Genomic DNA, 25,534 nt, shown 5'->3' on the forward strand with positions numbered 1-25,534 from the left:
GAGTGGATCCCCAAATAAATGACGTTTCCTGGAGAGTGGATCACAAAAAAATGGCGTTTCCAGGAGAGTGGATCCCCAAATAAATGCGTTTACAGGAGAGTGGATCCCCAAATAAATGGCGTTTCCAGGAGAGTGGATCCCCAAATAAATTATGTTTCCATGAATGGATCCCCAAATAAATGACGTTCCCAGGAGAGTGGATCCCCAAATAAATGATGTTTCCAGGAGAGTGGATCCCCAAATAAATGACGTTTCCAGGAGAGTGGATCCCCAAATAAATGACGTTTCCAGGAGAGTGGACCCCCAAATAAATGATGTTTCCAGGAGGGTGGATCCCCAAATAAATTATGTTTCCAGGAGAGTGGATCCCCAACTAAAACGTTTCCAGGAGAGTGGATCCCCAAATAAATGACGTTTCCAGGAGAGTGGATCCCCAACTAAAACGTTTCCAGGAGAGTGGATCCCCAAATGACGTTTCCAGGAGAGTGGATCCCCCCCAAATTCCCAAATGACGTTTCCAGGGAGTGGATCCCCAAATAAATTATGTTTCCATGGATCCCCAAATAAAACGTTAAATGGATCCCCAAATAAATTATGTTTCCATGAATGGATCCCCAAATAAAGCGTTTCCAGGAGAGTGGATCCCCAAATAAATGACGTTTCCAGGAGAGTGGATCCCCAAATAAATGATGTTTCCAGGAGAGTGGATCCCCAAATAAATGACGTTTCCAGGAGAGTGGATCCCCAAATAAATGACGTTTCCAGGAGAGTGGATCCCCAAATAAATGACGTTTCCAGGAGTGGATCCCCAAATAAATGACATTTCCAGGAGAGTGGATCCCCAAATAAATTATGTTTCCAGGAGAGTGGATCCCCAAATAAATAATGTTTCCATGAATGGATCCCCCCAAATCCCCAAATGACGTTTCCAGGAGAGTGGATCCCCAAATAAATGATGTTTCCAGGAGAGTGGATCCCCAAATAAATGACGTTTCAAGGAGAGTGGATTCCCAAATAAATTATGTTTCCATGAATGGATCCCCAAATAAATGACGTTTCCAGGAGAGTGGATCCCCAAATAAATGACGTTTCCAGGAGAGTGGACCCCCAAATAAATGATGTTTCCAGGAGGGTGGATCCCCAAATAAATTATGTTTCCAGGAGAGTGGATCCCCAAATAAATGACGTTTCCTGGAGAGTGGATCACAAAAAAATGACGTTTCCAGGAGAGTGGATCCCCAAATAAATGACGTTTCCTGGAGAGTGGATCACAAAAAAATGACGTTTCCAGGAGAGTGGATCCCCAAATAAATGACGTTTCCAGGAGAGTGGATCCCCAAATAAATGACGTTTCCAGGAGAGTGGATCCCCAAATAAATTATGTTTCCATGAATGGATCCCCAAATAAATGACGTTCCCAGGAGAGTGGATCCCCAAATAAATGATGTTTCCAGGAGAGTGGATCCCCAAATAAATGACGTTTCCAGGAGAGTGGATTCCCAAATAAATGATGTTTCCATGAATGGATCCCCAAATAAATGACGTTTCCAGGAGAGTGGATCCCCAAATAAATGACGTTTCCAGGAGAGTGGACCCCCAAATAAATGATGTTTCCAGGAGGGTGGATCCCCAAATAAATTATGTTTCCAGGAGAGTGGATCCCCAACTAAATGACGTTTCCAGGAGAGTGGATCCCCAAATAAATGACGTTTCCAGGAGAGTGGATCCCCAACTAAATGACGTTTACAAGAGTGGATCCCCAAATAAATGACGTTTCCAGGAGAGTGGATCCCCAAATAAATGATGTTTCCAGGAGAGTGGATCCCCAAATAAATGACGTTTCCAGGAGAGTGGATTCCCAAATAAATAATGTTTCCATGAGTGGATCCCCAAATAAATGACGTTTACAAGAGTGGTTTGACGTTTCCAGGAGAGTGGATCCCCAACTAAATGACGTTTACAAGAGTGGATCCCCAAATAAATGACGTTTCCAGGAGAGTGGATCCCCAAATAAATGATGTTTCCAGGAGAGTGGATCCCCAAATAAATGACGTTTCCAGGAGAGTGGATTCCCAAATAAATAATGTTTCCATGAGTGGATCCCCAAATAAATGACGTTTACAAGAGTGGATCCCCAAATAAATGACGTTTCCAGGAGAGTGGATCCCCAAATAAATGATGTTTCCAGGAGAGTGGATCCCCAAATAAATGACGTTTCCAGGAGAGTGGATTCCCAAATAAATAATGTTTCCATGAATGGATCCCCAAATAAATGACGTTTACAAGAGTGGATCCCCAAATAAATGACGTTTCCAGGAGAGTGGATCCCCAAATAAATGATGTTTCCAGGAGAGTGGATCCCCAAATAAATGACGTTTCCAGGAGAGTGGATCCCCAAATAAATGATGTTTCCAGGAGAGTGGATCCCCAAATAAATGACGTTTACAAGAGTGGATCCCCAAATAAATGACGTTTCCAGGAGAGTGGATCCCCAAATAAATGATGTTTCCAGGAGAGTGGATCCCCCAAAAAATGACGTTTCCAGGAGAGTGGATCCCCAAATAAATGACGTTTCCAGGAGAGTGGATCCCCAAATAAATGATGTTTCCATGAATGGATCCCCAAATAAATGAAAACTAATGAAGTTAGTTTAACTATGAGCAGCAGTAGTTTTTAAACACATGTTTTAAAAGTCTGTGTGCGATAACAGCGTGCACACAATTTAATTTTTCACCTAAATTTTCAGGTACAGATTTTTTCTTAAACAAACATCTAAAGTTCAATGTGTTTCCATCCATTTTCAACTTTACCGATTTTAGTTTTGTCACAAACTGTTGCGTTTTAAATAGCGAATGTGCCCACTGGTCCTGCCACGTGCTCTAGTCAACAGCTGGCAGACACAGTACGGGTGAGTTTATCTACATGAGATTATGGATAAGAGCAAGAATATTTGTATTTGTCAAACGGCAGTCAAGCATCGATCATCATGTCACCAGAATCAGACCCTCGATATTTATTGGAAAGGAGCATCAAGCTCATCACAGTGCACTTTCACCAGCCTGTGAAGTTCATCATAATTTATTTAATCTGTAGTCTAATAAACTGCATGCCTTTCCCGAGTCGTAGTGGGAGGACCACACACACCATATCAACGCCTGACTCCAAATTGACTTCCATACGATGGTTATTATATCAATATTTGCGCATGAAGGTGTTTCCACCGCCATTTTGCGCATAATTCGGTTTCAAGGCGCAACAAGATCCCACCATGTCAAACGAACAAATTCTGTCGCCACTATAGTCCGGTATCCCATTGTGACGTACAGAGGCAAGGAAAAGTACGTAAACCCTTTGGAAATACCTGGATTTCTGAATAAATTGGTCATAAAATATGATCTTCATGTCTCTGTTTCCATCACAACTGTCGTGATTTCATTTATGACTGTACTCACAGAAACCGTGGATGGAAACGTGGTTCCTGACAGTCAACTCAATTAGCCCATGTCAGCCAACATGTTTTATATTGGTAAATTAGTCTAGCCGGCTATCGAAACTTGTGGTAATCATGGTCAAATTACCGACCAGTGGCCCCCATTTTTATGTTGTTATTCACTAGAACTCAAGATATATTAATCAGAACTGCAAATGTTTCTCTCTACTCTATGGCAAAATTAATAGAATTGCAGACAATTATCTACGAAATGTGATTTTCTCTCTCCTGCTGTCAAGGGATACTAAAATGTTTTGCACACAAGGTGGTTGGGGTGGGACCCCCCAATAAAATGTCACGTAGGGCCCCCAATAAAATGTCACGTAGGGCCCCCAATAAAATGTCACGTAGGGCCCCCAATAAAATGTCACGTAGGGCCCCCCAATAAAATGTCACGTAGGGCCCCTCCCCCAATAAAATGTCACGTAGGGCCCCCAATAAAATGTCACGTAGGGCCCCCCACCCAATAAAATGTCACGTAGGGCCCCCCACCCAATAAAATGTCACGTAGGGCCCATAAATGCAAGGGCTTGCTCTGACTGTATGTGTGGGTATTGACGTGGGTAAGCAGACTCACGACCCCCTTATTATGTTCAGATTGCCCTACAACAAGTTGTTACGCGGTGGTGTGGTATGAACAATCTGCATATTACAATGCTTATACTGGTGAAGGATGAAAAGTAGACAAAAGCAACACCTTAAACACACACGGAATAATCTAACCCACACAAACTTTTTGTCAGAGGCGCAGCATCGCATGACTTCCGGGAATGGTTGCAAACAGATCAAGCACGCGGGGTTTTGGGGTTAGTGAAGTCTATAGAGTACCACAGTATGAGTCATAATACCCATAATAGCTGAACTCCTGCGCAGAAAAAGGTAGTCGCTGTCGTCTCAGGCGTTTATAATGACACCTCCACTGTGGAGCTCTATGAGAAGAGAAACTATCTTCCTTAGTTGTTAATTTTCCCGAAATCTAAAGGCACATCCTAGATTCGAGACAATTTGAACATGTTATTAAGCCAACCACGTCAAAGTGACAAACTTGACAACGTTTTAATTTTCGTTTAAAACAACTTTTTTTTTTTTTTGACGGCCTGCTCATGCGCATAAACGCCTGAGACGACAGCTCGACCCGATTACCTTTTTCTGCGCAGGAGTTTAGCTACCCAACCGCGCCATGACGTACCTGTGAAGCTAGCCACAATAAGGATGAGTCATAATCGTGGAATTTGCGGTTTGCCTTCAAAATAAAAGTCCCCCAATGAAGGGGATTTAAACGGTTACAAATAGGGGAATCATGCCATATTTGGATTATATAGTGCTAAACAAGGTCGGAATGTTGTTATATATATATATATATATATATATATTAAACAAAATACAATAATTTGTTAATTTGACACCAAAAACGATCTGAAATCGCACTGTGGCTGTGTTACAGTATACAGTATGAGGTGAGACGGTATGAGGTGAGATGGTGAACTGATGAAATCCGCCTACTCAGTGTACTCAGTGATACTCCAAAGAACACACCCACTCAGCACGTGACCGCGAATTATGGGCTACCCCCCACACACAAAGTAAAATAGTCATCCCAAATATGGAGTGACAGAGAAGGAGGGGTATGAGGCTGGCTGAATGTACCTACTGTTGGTGCAGAAAACCGGCAGGAATACGATTACTGCACCGTTTGTATCAGTTCGCTGTGTGTCTCACTGACTAATTCAGTCCCACACTGAGAGAGACCTGTGCGTTCTCCTTGCCAGAGTTGTTCGGCTGTGATTACACCTCGTTTTATTACTGAGTGACACCTGTAATAGCAGGCTAGTGGTGTTATCGCCACACCAGTGCCAGAATGATAGATAACTCATGGTAGAATAACACCAACAGGTTTCCCAGAATGATAACTACAGGAGGTGTGCTGTTACAGGAGGTGTGATGTTACAGGAGGTGGACTGTTACAGAAGGTGGGCTGTTACAGGAGGTGGGCTGTTACAGAAGGTGGGCTGTGGATTTATGCCAATGTTTTTGACTGTGTCCAGCTGCTGTATGTGATGCAGAGATACAGAGCTCTACTGTAGATATAACAGCTCCAACACTCCAATATATCATCAGAGATACAGAGCTCTACTGTAGATATAACACCTCCAACAATCCAATATATCATCAGAGATACAGAGCTCTACTGCAGATATAACACCTCCAACACTCCAATATATCATCAGAGATACAGAGCTCTACTGTAGATATAACACCTCCAACACTCCAATATATCATCAGAGATACAGAGCTCTACTGCAGTTATAACACCTCCAACACTCCAATATATCATCAGAGATACAGAGCTCTACTGTAGATATAACACCTCCAACACTCCAATATATCATCAGAGATACAGAGCTCTACTGCAGATATAACACCTCCAACACTCCAATATATCATCAGAGATACAGAGCTCTACTGCAGATATAACACCTCCAACACTCCAATATATCATCAGAGATACAGAGCTCTACTGTAGATATAACACCTCCAACACTCCAATATATCATCAGAGATACAGAGCTCTACTGCAGATATAACACCTCCAACACTCCAATATATCATCAGAGATACAGAGCTCTACTGTAGATATAACACCTCCAACACTCCAATATATCATCAGAGATACAGAGCTCTACTGCAGATATAACACCTCCAACACTCCAATATATCATCAGAGATACAGAGCTCTACTGCAGATATAACACCTCCAACACTCCAATATATCATCAGAGATACAGAGCTCTACTGTAGATATAACACCTCCAACACTCCAATATATCATCAGAGATACAGGACTAGTCTCAGATAACAACTCCAACACTCCAACACAGTATTATATCATCAGAGATACAGAGCTCTACTGCAGATATAACACCTCCAACACTCCAATATATCATCAGAGATACAGAGCTCTACTGCAGATATAACACCTCCAACACTCCAATATATCATCAGAGATACAGAGCTCTACTGTAGATATAACACCTCCAACACTCCAATATATCATCAGAGATACAGGACTAGTCTCAGATAACACCTCCAACACTCCAACACAGTATTATATCATCAGAGATACAGGACTAGTCTCAGATAACACCTCCAACACTCCAACACAGTATTATATCATCAGAGATACAGGACTAGTCTCAGATAACACCTCCAACACTCCAACACAGTATTATATCATCAGAGATACAGGACTAGTCTCAGATAACAACTCCAACACTCCAACACAGTATTATATCATCAGAGATACAGGACTAGTCTCAGATAACACCTCCAACACTCCAACACAGTATCGTGTCACACAGTCAGAGCTGTTCTCACTACTGTCGGACCTGTCCAACTCTGAGTTGTGTTCATTTGAGAAATAAAAAGTAAAAAATGAATCCTAGGAAAACAACAATGATCGTTTTGTTATGGGACGTGTCCACGTGGTACCGCCTTGTTGATGTCGGTTTTCTTCTGTTTGGTGCTTCTGATCACGGCCCTGATGTCCTTCCCCCTGTTAGAGCTGCTGCAGTGCATGCTGGGAGGGATGCAGTGCCACCTGGACAGCCGTGTAGTGCGTGTGAGGGGAATGGTGGTGGTTAGTATCAACGGAGCCAAGTTGGAGGTACAGAACAGTCAGGCACCTATCCCTCAATAGTCTGAATCCGAGGTTTAGGGTGCATCTCGCTAGTCTGAATCTGAGGTTTAGGGTGCATCTCCGTAGTCTGAATCTGAGGTTTAGGGTGCATCTCGCTAGTCTGAATCTGAGGTTTAGGGTGCATCTCCGTAGTCTGAATCTGAGGTTTAGGGTGCATCTCCGTAGTCTGAATCTGAGGTTTAGGGTGCATCTCGCTAGTCTGAATCTGAGGTTTAGGGTGCATCTCCGTAGTCTGAATCTGAGGTTTAGGCTGCATCTCCGTAGTCTGAATCCGAGGTTTAGGCTGCATCTCCGTAGTCTGAATCCGAGGTTTAGGGTGCATCTCCGTAGTCTGAATCTGAGGTTTAGGGTGCATCTCCGTAGTCTGAATCTGAGGTTTAGGCTGCATCTCCGTAGTCTGAATCCGAGGTTTAGGGTGCATCTCGCTAGTCTGAATCCGAGGTTTAGGGTGCATCTCCGTAGTCTGAATCCGAGGTTTAGGGTGCATCTCCGTAGTCTGAATCCGAGGTTTAGGGTGCATCTCGCTAGTCTGAATCTGAGGTTTAGGGTGCATCTCGCTAGTCTGAATCTGAGGTTTAGGGTGCATCTCCGTAGTCTGAATCTGAGGTTTAGGGTGCATCTCCGTAGTCTGAGGTTTATAATATAATAATAATAATAATAATTATTATTATATTATAATATAATAATATATGCCATTTAGCAGACGCTTTTATCCAAAGCGACTTACAGTCATGTGTGCATACATTCTACGTATGGGTGGTCCCGGGAATCGAACCCACTACCCTGGCGTTACAAGCGCCATGCTCTACCAACTGAGCTACAGAAGGACCACTAGGGTGCATCTCCGTAGTCTGAGGTTTAGGGTGCATCTCCGTAGTCTGAGGTTTAGGGTGCATCTCCGTAGTCTGAGGTTTAGGGTGCATCTCCGTAGTCTGAATCTGAGGTTTAGGGTGCATCTCCGTAGTCTGAGGTTTAGGGTGCATCTCCGTAGTCTGAGGTTTAGGGTGCATCTCCGTAGTCTAAATCCGAGGTTTAGGCTGCATCTCCGTAGTCTGAATCTGAGGTTTAGGGTGCATCTCGATTGTCTGAATCTGAGGTTTAGGGTGCATCTCGATTGTCTGAATCCGAGGTTTAGGGTGCGAGATGCACCCTAACCCTAACCCTAGGTTTAGGGTGCATCTCGATTGTCTGAATCTGAGGTTTAGGGTCCATCTCGATTGTCTGAATCCGAGATTTAGGGTGCATCTCGATTGTCTGAGGTGACTCACTGTCACTATGTTTTGTTCTGTAATACTGATCTGGTCGGATGAAAACAAAAACCATAATGCTTTCACCTGTCTGCTGTTCAGATCAGTGAAAGGAAGGAGGTAGAGGAAGCCACTGTCGACTATTGAGATGCACCCCAAACAGTAGACCTCCTCGTTATGAGTGCTGTGTAACAGATGTATGTCGTACTCTCCTTGCGTCGTGTTTAGTCCTAATATATCACATTAGCCAGTGGTCTGGGTCACGGTCTCCTAATATATCACATCAGCCAGTGGTCTGGGTCACGGTCTCCTAATATATCACATTAGCCAGTGGTCTGCGTCACAGTCTCCTAATATATCACATTAGCCAGTGGTCTGGGTCACGGTCTCCTAATATATCACATTAGCCAGTGGTCTGGGTCACGGTCTCCTAATATATCACATTAGCCAGTGGTCTGGGTCACGGTCTCCTAATATATCACATCAGCCAGTGGTCTGGGTCACGGTCTCCTAATATATCACATCAGCCAGTGGCCATTAGTGTAACAGATGTATATTGTACTCTCCTTGCGTTGTGTTTTCTCCTAATATATCACATTAGCCAGTGGTCCGGGTCACGGTCTCCTCATATATCACATTAGCCAGTGGTCTGGGTCACGGTCTCCTAATATATCACATCAGCCAGTGGTCCGGGTCACGGTCTCCTCATATATCACATTAGCCAGTGGTCTGGGTCACGGTCTCCTAATATATCACATCAGCCAGTGGTCCGGGTCACGGTCTCCTCATATATCACATTAGCCAGTGGTCTGGGTCACGGTCTCCTAATATATCACATCAGCCAGTGGTCCGGGTCACGGTCTCCTCATATATCACATTAGCCAGTGGTCTGGGTCACGGTCTCCTAATATATCACATCAGCCAGTGGTCCGGGTCACGGTCTCCTCATATATCACATTAGCCAGTGGTCTGGGTCACGGTCTCCTAATATATCACATCAGCCAGTGGTCCGGGTCACGGTCTCCTCATATATCACATTAGCCAGTGGTCTGGGTCACGGTCTCCTAATATATCACATCAGCCAGTGGTCCGGGTCACGGTCTCCTCATATATCACATTAGCCAGTGGTCTGGGTCACGGTCTCCTAATATATCACATCAGCCAGTGGTCCGGGTCACGGTCTCCTCATATATCACATTAGCCAGTGGTCTGGGTCACGGTCTCCTCATATATCACATCAGCCAGTGGTCCGGGTCACGGTCTCCTCATATATCACATTAGCCAGTGGTCTGGGTCACGGTCTCCTCATATATCACATCAGCCAGTGGTCCCAGTTGAGCATCATGTATTCCTGTTGCTGTTGTTAAATGGGAAACAGCAGGTTAGTTGTTCAGGGATTAACGGTATTGATGGCTGTCGATGGCATTAATCTGTAGCATGAAGACAACTGTGTTAGCAGTGGGCTTATGTGACCATTACATCGGTGTATGCTAGCTAACACACTTATTTACAGAAATCATATGCCAAAGCACATCCCAGAAAGCCCCTCAAATCCCTCACAGGTACCATATACCCACACATGTATAAATCAGTAACGTACAGCAAACTTGTACACATTGTAAAATAGAAAACACTATTCAGAAGGTGACCCACCCCTTGCATCACATTTTCATACTGGGGAGACCTGACGTTCTCGATCTCCCCCTATCTGCAAGCGGGGCCAATCACAACACACCTTATTGTCATCCTAGTCGAACCAACCAATAAGAATGCTTGAACATTAAATACACATTTTCTTTAGAGGCAAGTGATCCCTGTTACATTAGGACACAGGGGTGTGGTGTGTTCAGTGTTTCTTTCCCACAGGATGACCAAGGAGCTGCTCTCACTGACGACTCTACTGTCTGAGGAAGAAACAGCAGCTGCTTGATGACTGATTGGATCAAACTGAAATGGTCCACCCACACAGATGGCGTGGTGAAGAAGGCGCAGCAGCGCCTCTTCTACCTCAGGAGGCTGAAGAAATTTGGCTTGTCACCAAAAAACACTCACATGCCACTTTCTATAATGTTTACATACCCTACATTACTCATCTCGTGCGTGTATACTGTACTCTATACCATCTACTGCATCTTGCCTATGCCGTTCGGCCATCGCTATTTATATATACATATTCTTATTCATTCCTTGACACTTGTGTGTGTATAAGGTAGTTCAAATCAAATCAAATGTATTTATAAATACTGGAGGCTGAGACAGGAGGGGTCAGGAGACACTGTGGCCCCATCTGAGGACACATCGTCCCCCCACCCCCTAGTTGTTGTGAGTTTACTGTCTGTTGAAGAAATGGCAGCCGCTTGATAACCCAAAATATAAGCTCGTTTTAACTCCATTGTTGTGTTATTTTAAAAATAAATTGTACAAATACATTCTCAGTTAGTGGCATAAATAATTATGATTTCTGAATGTTATATGAAATATCAAAACCAAATGGAAATTCACTTCAGCGTGAGGCATGGAATAATAATAATAATATATATATATATTTTGCCCTGCTGGAAGTTTGAGGTCAAGCTTCTTCAGGAGTTGGGGGGAAAAAAATACCATTTGCACTTGTATGTTGTAAATAAATACTGTGTATGAATACTGGAGTGATGTATGATTTAAAATCCAATTGTTCATAGACCAGGTTGATTCTGTGTCCATGTGTTTGCTGAAATTACATTGTTTTCAAGTAAACAAATCAACGACCTGAAAAATATATATTTTTTAAATTAATTTAATTTAAACCGAACATAGACTGGACGTCGTCTTTTCAATTACATTTTGCTATGCGGTCAACTGCCCCCCCCAACCCCTCTTTTACACTGCTGCTACTCTCTGTTTATCATATATGCATAGTCACTTTAACCATATCTACATGTACATACTGTCTCAATTGGCCCGACCAATCAGTGCTCCCGCACATTGGCTAACCGGGCTATCTGCATTGTGTCCCACCCACCACCCCAACTCCTCTTTTACGCTACTGCTACTCTCTGTTCATCATATATGCATAGTCACTTTAACCATATCTACATGTACATATTACCTCAATCAGCCTGACTAACCCGTGTCTGTATATAGCCTCTCTACTGTATATAGCCTCTCTACTGTATATAGCCTCTCTACTGTATATAGCCTCTCTACTGTATATAGCCTCTCTACTGTATATAGCCCCTCTACTATATATAGCCTCTCTACTGTATATAGCCTCTCTACTGTATATAACCTCTCTACTGTATATAGCCTCTCTACTGTCTATAGCCTCTCTACTGTATATAGCCTCTCTACTGTATATAGCCTCTCTACTGTATATAGCCCCTCTACTATATATAGCCTCTCTACTGTATATAGCCTCTCTACTGTATATATCCTTTCTACTGTCTATAGCCTCTCTACTGTATATAGCCTCTCTACTGTATATAGCCTCTCTACTGTATATAGCCCCTCTACTATATATAGCCTCTCTACTGTATATAGCCTCTCTACTGTATATTATTATATAACCTCTCTACTGTATATAGCCTCTCTACTGTATATAGCCCCTCTACTATATATAGCCTCTCTACTGTATATAGCCTCTATACTGTATATAACCTCTCTACTGTATATAGCCTCTCTACTGTATATAGTCTCTCTACTGTATATAACCTCTCTACTGTATATAGCCCCTCTACTGTATATAGCCTCTCTACTGTATATAGCCCCTCTACTGTATATAGCCTCTCTACTGTATATAGTCTCTCTACTGTATATAACCTCTCTACTGTATATAGCCCCTCTACTGTATATAGCCTCTCTACTGTATATATCCTCTCTACTGTATATAACCTCTCTACTGTATATAGCCCCTCTACTGTATATAGCCCCTCTACTGTATATAGCCCCTCTACTGTATATAACCTCTCTACTGTATATAGCCCCTCTACTGTATATAGCCTCTCTACTGTATATAGCCTCTCTACTGTATATAGCCCCTCTACTGTATATAGCCTCTCTACTGTATATAGCCTCTCTACTGTATATAGCCTCTCTACTGTATATAGTCTCTCTACTGTATATAACCTCTCTACTGTATATAGCCCCTCTACTGTATATAACCTCTCTACTGTATATAGCCCCTCTACTGTATATAGCCTCTCTACTGTATATAGCCTCTCTACTGTATATAGTCTCTCTACTGTATATAACCTCTCTACTGTATATAGCCTCTCTACTGTATATAGCCTCTCTACTGTATATAGCCTCTCTACTGTATACAGCCTCTCTACTGTATATAGTCTCTCTACTGTATATAGCCTCTCTACTGTATATAACCTCCCTACTGTATATAGCCCCTCTGCTGTATATAACCTCTCTACTGTATACAGCCTCTCTACTGTATATACCCTCTCTACTGTATATAGCCTCTCTACTGTATATAGCCTCTCTACTGTATATAACCTCTCTACTGTATATAGCCTCTCTACTGTATATAAATGTCTTTTTACTGTTGTTTTGTTTCTTTACTTACCTACACACACACACACACACACACACACACACACACACACACACACACCTTTTTTCCCCGCACTATTGGTTAGAACCTGTTAGTCAGAATTTCACTGTAAGGTCTACTACACCTGTTGTATTCAGCATTTCACTGTAAGGTCTACTACACCTGTTGTATTCAGCATTTCACTGTGAGGTCTACTACACCTGTTGCATTCGGCACTTCACTGTGAGGTCTACTACACCTGTTGTATTCAGCATTTCACTGTAAGGTCTACTACACCTGTTGTATTCAGCATTTCACTGTAAGGTCTACTACACCTGTTGTATTCAGCATTTCACTGTGAGGTCTACTACACCTGTTGTATTCAGCATTTCACTGTGAGGTCTACTACACCTGTTGTATTCAGCATTTCACTGTGAGGTCTACTACACCTGTTGTATTCAGCATTTCACTGTGAGGTCTACTACACCTGTTGTATTCAGCATTTCACTGTAAGGTCTACTACACCTGTTGTATTCAGCATTTCACTGTAAGGTCTACTACACCTGTTGTATTCAGCATTTCACTGTAAGGTCTACTACACCTGTTGTATTCAGCATTTCACTGTAAGGTCTACTACACCTGTTGTATTCGGCATTTCACTGTAAGGTCTACTACACCTGTTGTATTCAGCATTTCACTGTGAGGTCTACTACACCTGTTGTATTCAGCATTTCACTGTAAGGTCTACTACACCTGTTGCATTCGGCGCATGTGACAAATTTTGATTTGATAAGTTTCCACAAATATTATCATCTTAGCTCTTATTGCAGGACTTTGAATGTGAGAAATCACCTCACCAGTCAGTCGATTGTGTACATTACACATTCATATTGCACTGTAACAGCTTAACCTATGGGATGTGGAACCCATGAAATGGGGTTATCAGCCAACTCCCGTGTATCCGTTTTGAATCACTTTCAGTTGGGGACCTTTATTTTGAAGGCGAACCGCAAATTCCACTATTGTGTTCTAATCCTTATTGGAGACAGCTTCACACAGGTCCATGACTTAGTTTATGTGATCGGGGGATTTCTATTGGAGAATACATTTTTTTTTTTTTTTGTGTGCATATCTTCAGATTAGATTACAGAGTTTTAATAGTCACATGTACAAGGTTACAGATGTAATTACAGGGTACAGTGACATTTCTGCCGGACAAAGTGAAATAAAACAATAATAGATTATAGTAATATATTAACGAGGGATAAATGTTCATTTGGTTTGGGGGGCGACAGAGTAAACGTACTGTCTTTGTTATTAGGCTTTTGATTTCGTAACATAGATATTACATTTGCAAAAGTGCATGAACTCTTATCTGCTGTTATTATGTCATACAACTATAGACAATCAATGTCCCGTAGTTGATGTGACTGATTTCCACACACCATTAGTGTAGATTGTAAAACAAGCTCTTCTATAGAGACTTCTGGTCCTTCTGTAGCTCAGTTGGTAGAGCATGGCGCTTGTAACGCCAGGGTAGTGGGTTCGATTCCCGGGACCACCCATACGTAGAATGTATGCACACATGACTGTAAGTCGCTTTGGATAAAAGCGTCTGCTAAATGGCATATATTATTATATTATTATATTACTTCTGATCACTTGACGTTTTCTACACATCTGTGATTTTTGTGGACTGGGATACAAAGGAAGGTGGGTTTATAATTACACAATAAGAAGTTCAACCAGTTTACTTGGTTTGGACAGAGTTTTACCGCACCGGACATAGACATCATTAAAACTTCTAGTTTAGTTTTTATATTTGGTTGAGTTGAGTTGTCAACTAACGTGAATTAAACGTGAAAATCAACAAAACACGGAACCATGTCATTGGATTGATATATATTTTTAAATGGGGTAAAAAAATAAATAAAAAAATAAACAATTGGTTTACCTCCATAATTTTTTGCAAATCCAATACATTTCGTCATCACGTAGATTCGTTTTATTATGACGTGGCAAAAACGTCGCTTCAACAAGTTTTTTTTTTGCCCAGTGGGACGTTAGTTCTGCAGTTTTTCTATTGGTGTGTTATAAACATGGAGGCGGATCTTTCCCGAGCACCTCTGGTCAAAAACAAGTACCGTGTACTGTACCAACTGGAGGACGAGCTGAGTTGTTTTTAAAAATACTACTCATTTACTATTATTTAAAAATGAGGATAATTACTGCTGCAAATGGACGGGTTTAGATAGCATTCAGGGTACCCTATATTGATCCGGTAAGTGATTAATACTGCGAATCAATCAATCATCAGATTCAGATATGAATCAATATCTCAATTAGTTCATACCCTGTGCACATCGACTCGGTAATGGGACCACGTGTATATATCTACGTTATCATTACTCAGTACTTATTGTATGATTACGTGTTATGACTTATCATTTCTCTATTTTCTCTCTCTCTCTCTGCGTTTCTGGGAAGAGCCCGTCAGTAAGCATTTCACTGTTAGTCTACACCTGTTGTTTACCAAGCATGTGACGAATAAAATGCGGTTTGATGTCATTCCGAGTCGAGCCGTGTAGTCCAGGGTAGCCTAATGTTTTGGAACGGGACTGTACTAGTTTACTCTCGTCTATCCTCTTCAAAAGGTATGTGGAACGTCTTGTCAACAACGCAGCCGAAGTTACGCACTGGCCCGGATAGTTTATTTTGAAGGAGGTCTTGAGTATGTTGCCCAGCCAGACCAGTAAGAGGTAAAGTAGACTGGTGTCGAGACCAGTGTGTAATCATGCCACAATTGTATTTTGTACAATAATTAGTTAATTTGACACAAAAATGTTAAAAAATGGTTGATTGCAATATACAGCCTTACAAATATTACAACATTCAGTCGTGAGCAACAATAGTGGAATCCGGGCTTCACCTTAAAAAAAAAAAAGTCCCCCTTTGGAACTGATGCGAACGGATAAAATGGTGTAATCATGCCACAATTGTATTTGATAATACTAAGTCAAGGGGGGTCTGAATAATTTCTTGAAGGCACTGTATATAGTTGATGACCGTAATCGTCTTCTTCAGCCTGAAGGCTGTAGTTCTGTAAATATACGATTGATAGCAGAATAAAAATAAAATAAATTGTTGTGCCTGTGTAGCAGATGCAGATTTCTGAAACTCAATACTCAGCTTGATGTGACACCCCTTGTGTAAATTAAGGCCTTTTTCAGTGGCGCAAGGGTTGGAACTTTTGAGGGTTGGAACTCTTGGGAGTTGGAACTCTTGAGGGTTGGAACTCTTGAGGGTTGGAACTCCTGATGGTTGGAACTCTTGAGTGTTGGAACTCCTGAGTTGCAACTCCTGATGGTTGGAACTCTTGAGGGTTGGAACTCCTGAGGGTTGGAACTCTTGAGTTGGAACTCCTGAGTTGGAACTCCTGATGGTTGGAACTCTTGAGGGTTGGAACTCTTGAGGGTTGGAACTCTTGAGGGTTGGAACTCCTGATGGTTGGAACTCTTGAGGGTTGATGGTTGGAACTCTTGAGGGTTGGAACTCTTGAGGTTGGAAGGGTTGGAACTCTTGAGGGTTGGAACTCTTGAGGGTTGGAACTCTTGAGGGTTGGAACTCTTGAGGGTTGGAACTCTTGAGGGTTGGAACTCTTGAGGGTTGGAACTCTTGAGGGTTGGAACTCTTGAGGTTGGAACTCCTGGTTGGAACTCCTGATGGTTGGAACTCTTGAGGGTTGGAACTCTTGATGGTTGGTTGGAACTCTTGAGGGTTGGAACTCTTGAGTGTTGGAACTCTTGAGGGTTGGAACTCTTGATGGTTGGAACTCCTTAGGGTTGGAACTCTTGAGGGTTGGAACTCTTGATGGTTGGAACTCTTGAGGGTTGGAACTCTTGAGGGTTGGAACTCTTGAGGGTTGGAACTCTTGAGGGTTGGAACTCTTGAGGGTTGGAACTCCTGAGTTGGAACTCTTGAGGGTTGGAACTCTTGAAGGGTTGGAACTCTTGAGGGTTGGGGTTGGAACTCTTGAGGGTTGGAACTCTTGAGGGTTGGAACTCTTGGGTTGGAACTCTTGAGGGTTGGAACTCTTGAGGGTTGGAACTCTTGACTCTTGGGTTGGAACTCTTGAGTTGGAACTCTTGAGGGTTGGAACTCTTGATGGTTGGAACTCTTGAGGGTTGGAACTCTTGAGGGTTGGAACTCTTGAGGGTTGGAACTCTTGAGGGTTGGAACTCTTGATGGTTGGAACTCTTGAGGGTTGGAACTCTTGAGGGTTGGAACTCTTGAGGGTTGGAACTCTTGATGGGAACTCTTGAGGGTTGGAACTCTTGAGGGTTGGAACTCTTGAACTCTTGAGTTGGAACTCTTGAGGGTTGGAACTCTTGATGGTTGGAACTCTTGACGGTTGGAACTCTTGACGGTTGGAACTCTTGAGGGTTGGAACTCTTGACGGTTGGAACTCTTGATGGTTGGAACTCCTGAGGGTTGGAACTCTTGAGTTGGAACTCTTGATGGTTGGAACTCTTGAGTTGGAACTCTTGAGGGTTGGAACTCTTGAGTTGGAACTCCTGAGGGTTGGAACTCTTGAGGGTTGGAACTCTTGAGGGTTGGAACTCTTGAGTTGGAACTCCTGAGGGTTGGAACTCTTGAGTTGGAACTCCTGAGTTGGAACTCTTGAGGGTTGGAACTCTTGAGGGTTGGAACTCTTGAGGGTTGGAACTCTTGAGGGTTGGAACTCCTGATGGTTGGAACTCTTGAGGGTTGGAACTCTTGATGGTTGGAACTCTTGAGGGTTGGAACTCTTGAGGGTTGGAACTCCTGAGGGTTGGAACTCTTGAGGGTTGGAACTCTTGAGGGTTGGAACTCTTGAGGGTTGGAACTCCTGATGGTTGGAACTCTTGATGGTTGGAACTCTTGAGTTGGAACTCTTGAGGGTTGGGTTGGAACTCTTGAGGGTTGGAACTCCTTGAGGGTTGATGGGAACTCTTGAGTTGGAACTCTTGAGGGTTGGAACTCTTGAGGGTTGGAACTCTGATGGTTGGAACTCTTGAGGGTTGGAACTCTTGATGGTTGGAACTCTTGAGGGTTGGAACTCTTGATGGTTGGAACTCTTGAGGGTTGGAACTCCTGATGGTTGGAACTCTTGAGGGTTGGAACTCTTGATGGTTGGAACTCTTGAGTTGGAACTCCTGAGTTGGAACTCTTGAGTTGGAACTCTTGAGGGTTGGAACTGGAACTCTTGAGGGTTGGAACTCTTGAGGGTTGGAACTCTTGAGGGTTGGAACTCTGAGGGTTGGAGGGTTGGAACTCTTGAGGGTTGGAACTCTTGATGGTTGGAACTCTTGAGTTGGAACTCTTGATGGTTGGAACTCTTGAGGGTTGGAACTCTTGAGGGTTGGAACTCTTGAGGGTTGGAACTCCTGAGGGTTGGAACTCTTGAGGGTTGGAACTCCTGAGTTGGAACTCTTGAGGGTTGGAACTCTTGAGGGTTGGAACTCTTGAGGGTTGGAACTCTTGAGGGTTGGAACTCTTGAGGGTTGGAACTCTTGAGGGTTGGAACTCTTGAGGGTTGGAACTCTTGAGTTGGAACTCTTGAGTTGGAACTCTTGAGGGTTGGAACTCTTGAGGGTTGGAACTCTTGAGGGTTGGAACTCTTGAGGGTTGGAACTCTTGAGGGTTGGAACTCTTGAGGGTTGGAACTCTTGATGGTTTGGAACTCTTGAGGTTGGAACTCTTGAGGTTCTTGAGTTGGAAGAGGAGTTGGAACTCTTGAGTTGGAACTCTTGAGGGTACTCTTGAGGGTTGGAACTCTTGAGGGTTCTCTTGAGTGGAACTGAGTTGGAACTTGGAACTCTTGAGGTTGGAACTCTTGAGGGTTGGAACTCTTGAGGGTTGGAAAACTCTTGATGGTTGGAATTGAGTTGGAACTCTGGTTGGAACTCTTGAGGTTGGAACTCTTGAGGGTTGGAACACACTCTTGAGGGTTGGAACTCTTGAGGTTGGAACTCTTGATGGTTGGAACTCTTGAGGTTGGAACTCTTGAGGGTTGGAACAACTAATGACACCTGGAACTCTGAGGTTGGAACTCATACTGAGGTTGGAACTCTTGATTGGAACTCTTGAAAACCTGAGACAAACAAACTCTTGAGTTGGAACTCCTGAGTTGGAACTCTTGAGGGTTGGAACTCTTGAGGGTTGGGTTGGAACTCAACACAAAACACAGAAAATGGAAAGGTTGGAACTCTTGACAGTTGGAACTCTCCAAAGGTTGGAACTCTTGAGGTTGGAACTCTTGAGGGTTGGAACTCTGAGGGGAGGAACTCTGGGTTGGAACTCTTGAGTTGTGAGTTGGAACTCTTGAGGGTTGGAACTCTTGATGGTTGGAACTCTGAGGGTTGGAACTCGGTTGGAACTCTTGAGGGTTGGAACTCCTTGTTGGAACTCTTGAGGGTTGGAACTCTTGATGGTTGGAACTCTTGATGGTTGGTGGCTTGAGGTTGGAACTCTTGAGGTTGGAACTCCTGATGGTTGGAACTCTTGAGGGTTGGAACTCTTGATGGTTGGAACTCAGAGGGGAACTCTTGAGGGACAGAGGGGTTGGAACTCTGACAGAGGGACAGGGGCTCTGAGGGTTGGAACTCTTGAGTTGGAACTCTTGAGGGTTGGAACTCTTGAGTTGGAACTCTTGAGGTTGGAACTCCTGGGCTGAGGGGAACTCTGGGAACTCTGGGGCTTGAGGGTGGAACTGACTCTTGGGGAACTCTTGGAACTCTTGATGGTTGGAACTGAGGGGCTGGAACTCCTGAGTTGGCAGTTGGCTGGTTGGAACAGGAGGGTTGGAACTCTCCTGAGCGTTGGAACTCTTGAGGGTTGGAACTCTTGAGGGGGTTGGAACTCTGAGTTGGAACTCTTGAGGGTTGGAACTCTTGAGGGTTGGAACTCTTGATGGTTGGAGGTTGGAACTCTTGATGGTTGGAACTCTTGAGGGGTTGGAACTCTTGAGTTGGAACTCCTGAGTTGGAACTCTAAGGTTGAGGGTTGGAACTCTTGAGGTTGGAACTCTGAGTTGGGGAACTCTTGAGCGGCGAACTCTTGAGGGTTGGAACTCTTGAGGCGGGAACTCCTGAGGGTTGGAACTCTTGAGGTTGGAACTCTTGATGGTTGGAACTCCTGATGGTTGGACTCTTGAGGGTTGGAACTCTTGAGTTGGAACTCTTGAGTTGGAACTCTTGAGGGTTGGAACTCTTGACAGGTTGGAACTCTTGAGGGTTGGAACTCTTGAGGTTGGAACTCTTGAGGGTTGGAACTCTTGACAGGTTGGAACTCTTGAGGTTGGAACTCGGACTGGTTGGAACTCCTTGAGAACTCTTGATGGTTGGAACTCGGGAGGTTGGAACTCTTGGTTGGAACTCCTGAACTCTTGAGGGTTGGAACTCTTGAGGGTTGGAACTCTTGGGGAACTCTTGAGGGTTGGAACAGCCTGGTGCGTTGGAACTCTTGAGGAGTTGGAACTCTTGCGGTTGGAACTCTTGAGAAGGTTGGAACTCTTGAGTTGGAACTCCTGAGTTGGAACTCTTGAGGTTGGAAGCTCGATGGTTGGAACTCTTGGTTGGAACTCTTGAGGTTGGAACTCTTGAGGTTGGAACTCTTGGAACTCTTGAGGGGGAACTCTTGAGGTTGGAACTCTTGGTTGGAACTCCTGAGTTGGAAGCTGAGGTTGGAACTCTTGAGGGTTGGAACTCTTGAGGGTTGGAACTCCTGAGTTGGAACTCTTGAGGGTTGGAACTCTTGAGGCGGGAACTCTTGAGGTTGGAACTCTTGAGGGTTGGAACGCCTGAGGTTGGAGGTTGGAACTCTTGAGCGGGTTGGAACTCTTGAGGCGGGGAACTCTGAGGGTTGGAACTCTTGAGGGTTGAGACAGCTCTTGTGGTTGGAACTCATGAGTTGGAACTCTTGAGGTGGGGAACTCTTGAGGTTGGACTCTTGATGGCTTGGTGTTGAGGGTTGGAACCTGATGGAAAGACTGGCTTGGGGAGTTGGAACTCTTGAGGTTGGAACTCCTGAGTTGGAACTCCTGAGGGTTGGAACTCTTGGCAGTTGGAACTCCCGAGGTTGGAACTCTTGAACTGGAACTGAGTTGGAACTCTTGAAGAGTGGAACTCAGGTTGAACTCTTGAGGGTTGGCTCTTGGGTTGGAACTCTTGATGGTTGGAGACTCTAGTGAGTTGGAACTACACTTGCAGGGGGTTCCCCTGAGGCTTGGAACTCTTGAGTTGGCCCGTTGGAACTCTTGAGTTGGAACTCAGGCAGAGGACGACTGCACCCTCCCAGCGCCCGGAGGAACTCTTGAGGTTGGAACTCTTGAGAGTTGGAACTCTTGAGGTTGGAACTCTGGAACTCTTGAAACTCTTGGGTTGGAACTCTTGGGTTGGAACTCTTGGGGTTGGAACTCGCTGAGCAGGAACTCTTGACGCCCTGGAACTCAGGGTTGGAACTCTTGCATGGTTGGAACTCTTGGGGTTGGAACTCTGAGGGTAGGAACTCTTGGGCTTGGAACTCACTGAGTTGGAACTCGTTGGAACGGTTGGAACCGCTGAGGTTGGAACACGGTTGGAACCAGTAATGAGGGTTGGAACTCTAATAACACGAGGAGTTGGAACTCTTGAGGTCTGGAACTCTGGGTTGGACCACACTCTTGAGGGTTGGAACTCTTGAGGGTTGGAACTCTTGGGGTTGTTGAACTCTTGAGGTTGGAACTCTTGTTGGAACTCGTTGGAACTCCTGAGGGTTGGAACTCCTGAGGGTTGGAACTCTTGATCAGCTCTTGAGGGCTGAACTCTCCAGCTTGAACTTTGGGGCTGCGATTTTGGAACTCTTGAGGTTGGCTCCAGGGTGGAACTCTCTCCGTGGAACTCAGTATTGGAACTCTTGATGTCCAGGAGTCTCTTGATGGTGGCCTCTGTTGAACTCTTGATGCTGCTGTTGAACTCTTGAGGGTTGGAACTCTTGAGGGTTGGAACTCTTGCCGGTTGGAACTCCGATTGTGAGGGTTGGAACTCTTGAGTTGGAACTCTTGAGGGTTGGAACTCTTGAGTTGGAACTCTTGAGGGTTGGAACTCTTGATGGTTGGAACTCTTGAGGGTTGGAACTCTTGATGGTTGGAACTCTTGAGGGTTGGAACTCCTTGGTTGGAACTCTTGAGGGTTGGAACTCTTGAGGGTTGGAACTCTTGAGTTGGAACTCTGAGTTGGAACTCCTGAGGGTTGGAACTCTTGAGTTGGAACTCCTGATGGTTGGAACTCTTGAGGGTTGGAACTCCTGAGTTGGAACTCCTGAGTTGGAACTCTTGAGGGTTGGAACTCTTGAGGGTTGGAACTCTTGAGGGTTGGAACTCTTGAGGGTTGGAACTCTTGAGGGTTGGAACTCTTGAGTTGGAACTCCTGAGTTGGAACTCCTGAGTTGGAACTCTTGAGGGTTGGAACTATTGAGGGTTGGAACTCTTGATGGTTGGAACTCTTGAGGGTTGGAACTCTTGAGGGTTGGAACTCTTGATGGTTGGAACTCTTGAGGGTTGGAACTCTTGAGGGTTGGAACTCTTGATGGTTGGAACTCTTGAGTTGGAACTCTTGAGGGTTGGAACTCTTGAGTTGGAACTCTTGAGTTGGAACTCCTGAGTTGGAACTCTTGAGGGTTGGAACTCTTGAGGGTTGGAACTCCTGAGGGTTGGAACTCTTGAGTTGGAACTCTTGAGGGTTGGAACTCTTGAGTTGGAACTCCTGAGTTGGAACTCCTGAGTTGGAACTCTTGATGGTTGGAACTCTTGAGGGTTGGAACTCTTGAGGGTTGGAACTCTTGGACGGTTGGAACTCTTGAGGGTTGGAACTCTTGACGGTTGGAACTCTTGATGGTTGGAACTCCTGAGGGTTGGAACTCTTGAGTTGGAACTCTTGATGGTTGGAACTCTTGAGTTGGAACTCTTGAGTTGGAACTCTTGAGTTGGAACTCTTGATGGTTGGAACTCTTGAGGGTTGGAACTCTTGAGGGTTGGAACTCTTGAGGGTTGGAACTCTTGATGGTTGGAACTCTTGAGGGTTGGAACTCCTGAGTTGGAACTCTTGATGGTTGGAACTCTTGATGGTTGGAACTCTTGAGGGTTGGAACTCTTGAGTTGGAACTCCTGAGTTGGAACTCTTGATGGTTGGAACTCTTGAGGGTTGGAACTCTTGAGGGTTGGAACTCTTGATGGTTGGAACTCTTGAGGGTTGGAACTCTTGATGGTTGGAACTCTTGATGGTTGGAACTCTTGAGTTGGAACTCTTGAGTTGGAACTCCTGTGTTGGAACTCTTGATGGTTGGAACTCTTGAGTTGGAACTCTTGAGTTGGAACTCTTGATGGTTGGAACTCTTGAGGGTTGGAACTCTTGAGGGTTGGAACTCTTGATGGTTGGAACTCTTGAGGAGGGCGGCATTGTGAATTGGGAGATGTGGTTCTACAGCGTGCCGTCCATCTGTGTATTGATGACGATGATGATGAGATGTTATATGTTCATCCTCCTCTCCTCTCTCCCACCTTCCCCCGACCCCAGAGTCAGTAGGAGGTGAATAATCCCCCAGCTGTGATGTCCCCTCCCACCGCCCCTGTCGCCACAGAGACACGGAGCATGACCTCTGACCCGTCCCACCTCGGAACTCTGGGTTGTAATGTCCGACTGAAGGCAGCCACACCTAACAGCACAGGTACTGAGTCACACTCACAGGGTTGGAACTCACACACACACACACTCACACACACACACACTCACAGAACTCTTGATGGTTGGAACTCTTGAGTTGGAACACTTGACACACTCACACACTCACACAGTTGGAACACACACATGGTTCCCACTCTTAGCTGCTGTATCCCCTGAGGGTTAGAACTCCACAGTTGACTCTGTACCGTAACACCCTGTATATAGCCTCCACATTGACTCTGTACTGGTACCCCCTGTATATAGCCTCCACATTGACTCTGTACTGGTACCCCTGATATAGCCTCCACATTGACTCTGTAGGTTGGTACCCCTGTATATAGCCTCACATTGACTCTGTACTGGTACCCCTGTATGATAGCTCTCCATATTGAACTCTTGACTGGTACCCCTGTATATAGCCTCCACATTGACTCTGTACCGGTTGGAACTCTGTGGAATATAGCCTGGAACCACATTGGAACTCTGTACCAGTTACCCTGTATATAGCCTCCTTGATTGACTCTGTACCCTAACACCCTGTATATAGCCTCCTTGATTGACTCTGTACTCGGTACCCCTGTATATAGAACTCCATATTGACTGGTTGGAACTCCTGTATATAGCCTCCACACTCTTGGTTGGACTCCTGTATATAGCCTCACATTGACTCTGAGGGTTGGAACCCCTGATATAACTCCACATTGACTCAGGTTGGAACCCCTGTATATAGCCTCATTGACTCTGTACCGGTTGGAACTCCTGTATATAGAACTCCACTCTGGGGTTGGACTCTTGACCGGTGGAACCCTGTATATAGAACTCTTGAGGGTTGGACTCTGACCGGTTACCTCCTGAGAGGTTAGCCTCCACATTGACTCTGTACTCTTGAGGGTTGGAACCCTGTAGTTATAGCTCTCCACATTGACTCTGTACTTGAGTTGGAACTCCTGTATATAGCCTCCACATTGACTCTGTACCGGTTAACTCCTGTATATGGCCTCCACATTGACTCTGTACTCTTGAGGGTTGGAACTCCGTATAGTTGGAACTCCACATTGACTCTTACCGTGGAACCCCTGTGGAATATAGGGTTGGAATTTGATTTTACTGTGAGGGTTGGTCTAGTTGGAACACCTGTTGTAACTCTTCACATTGGAACTCTTGAGGTTGGAACTACTTGAGGTTGGAACTCTTGATGGTTCACTGTTGAGGTTGGAACTCCTGATGGTTGGAACTCTTGATTGGAACTCTTGAGGTGGAACTCCTGTTGTATTGGAACTCTTGTGAGGTCTACTACTCTCTTGATTGGAACTCTTGAGGGTTGGAACTGTGAGGGAACTCTACACCTGTTGTATTCAGCATGAGGGTTGGAACTCTTAAGGTCTACTACACCTGTTGTATTCAGCATTTCACTGTTGAGGTCTACTACACCTGTTGTATTCAGCATTTCACTGTGAGGTCTACTACACCTGTTGTATTCAGCATTTCACTGTGGGTCTACCTACACCTGTTGTATTCAGCATTTCACTGTAAGGTCTACTACACCTGTTGTATTCAGCATTAAAAAAACTCAAAAATTATATTGTGCAAATATTGTGGAACTCAATCCAGGTGTGCAAAGAACTCTTTAGAACTCTTGACTTACCCAGAAAGACTCAGGGTTGGAACTCTTAGAGACTTACTCCAGAAAGACTCACAGCTCTTGTGACTCTACCCAGAAAGACCTCACAGCTCTTGATGGTTGAGACTTACTTGAGTTGGAACCAGAAAGACTCACAGCTCTTAGAGACTTACCCAGAAAGACTCACAGCTCTTAGTTGGAACTCTTGCCCAGAAAGA

At 44.4% G+C, this 25,534-nt stretch overlaps 1 protein-coding gene across 6 annotated transcripts in view; it reads left to right on the plus strand.

Moving 5' to 3' along the window:
- Positions 1 to 15,046: 15,046 nt before the first annotated feature.
- The window catches only part of slc2a12 (solute carrier family 2 member 12), a 67,172-nt gene continuing 56,684 nt past the window's right edge, over positions 15,047 to 25,534 (plus strand). For 5 of the 6 annotated variants that reach the window (XR_008141650.1, XM_052524598.1, XM_052524595.1 and 2 more), the window contains exons 1-2: positions 15,047 to 15,237; positions 23,549 to 23,699. Coding sequence is in view for 5 of the 6 variants with exons in the window: in XM_052524598.1 (XP_052380558.1) it covers positions 23,582 to 23,699 (118 nt within the window). In the remaining variant the exon portion in view is untranslated. Of the gene's footprint in view, positions 15,238 to 15,482; positions 15,611 to 23,548; positions 23,700 to 25,534 lie in introns of those variants that run through there. The other variant, XM_052524596.1, reaches the window with a different exon arrangement.

The sequence above is a fragment of the Oncorhynchus keta genome, chromosome 8 (assembly GCF_023373465.1).
Source record: "Oncorhynchus keta strain PuntledgeMale-10-30-2019 chromosome 8, Oket_V2, whole genome shotgun sequence".
NCBI lineage: Eukaryota > Metazoa > Chordata > Actinopteri > Salmoniformes > Salmonidae > Oncorhynchus > Oncorhynchus keta.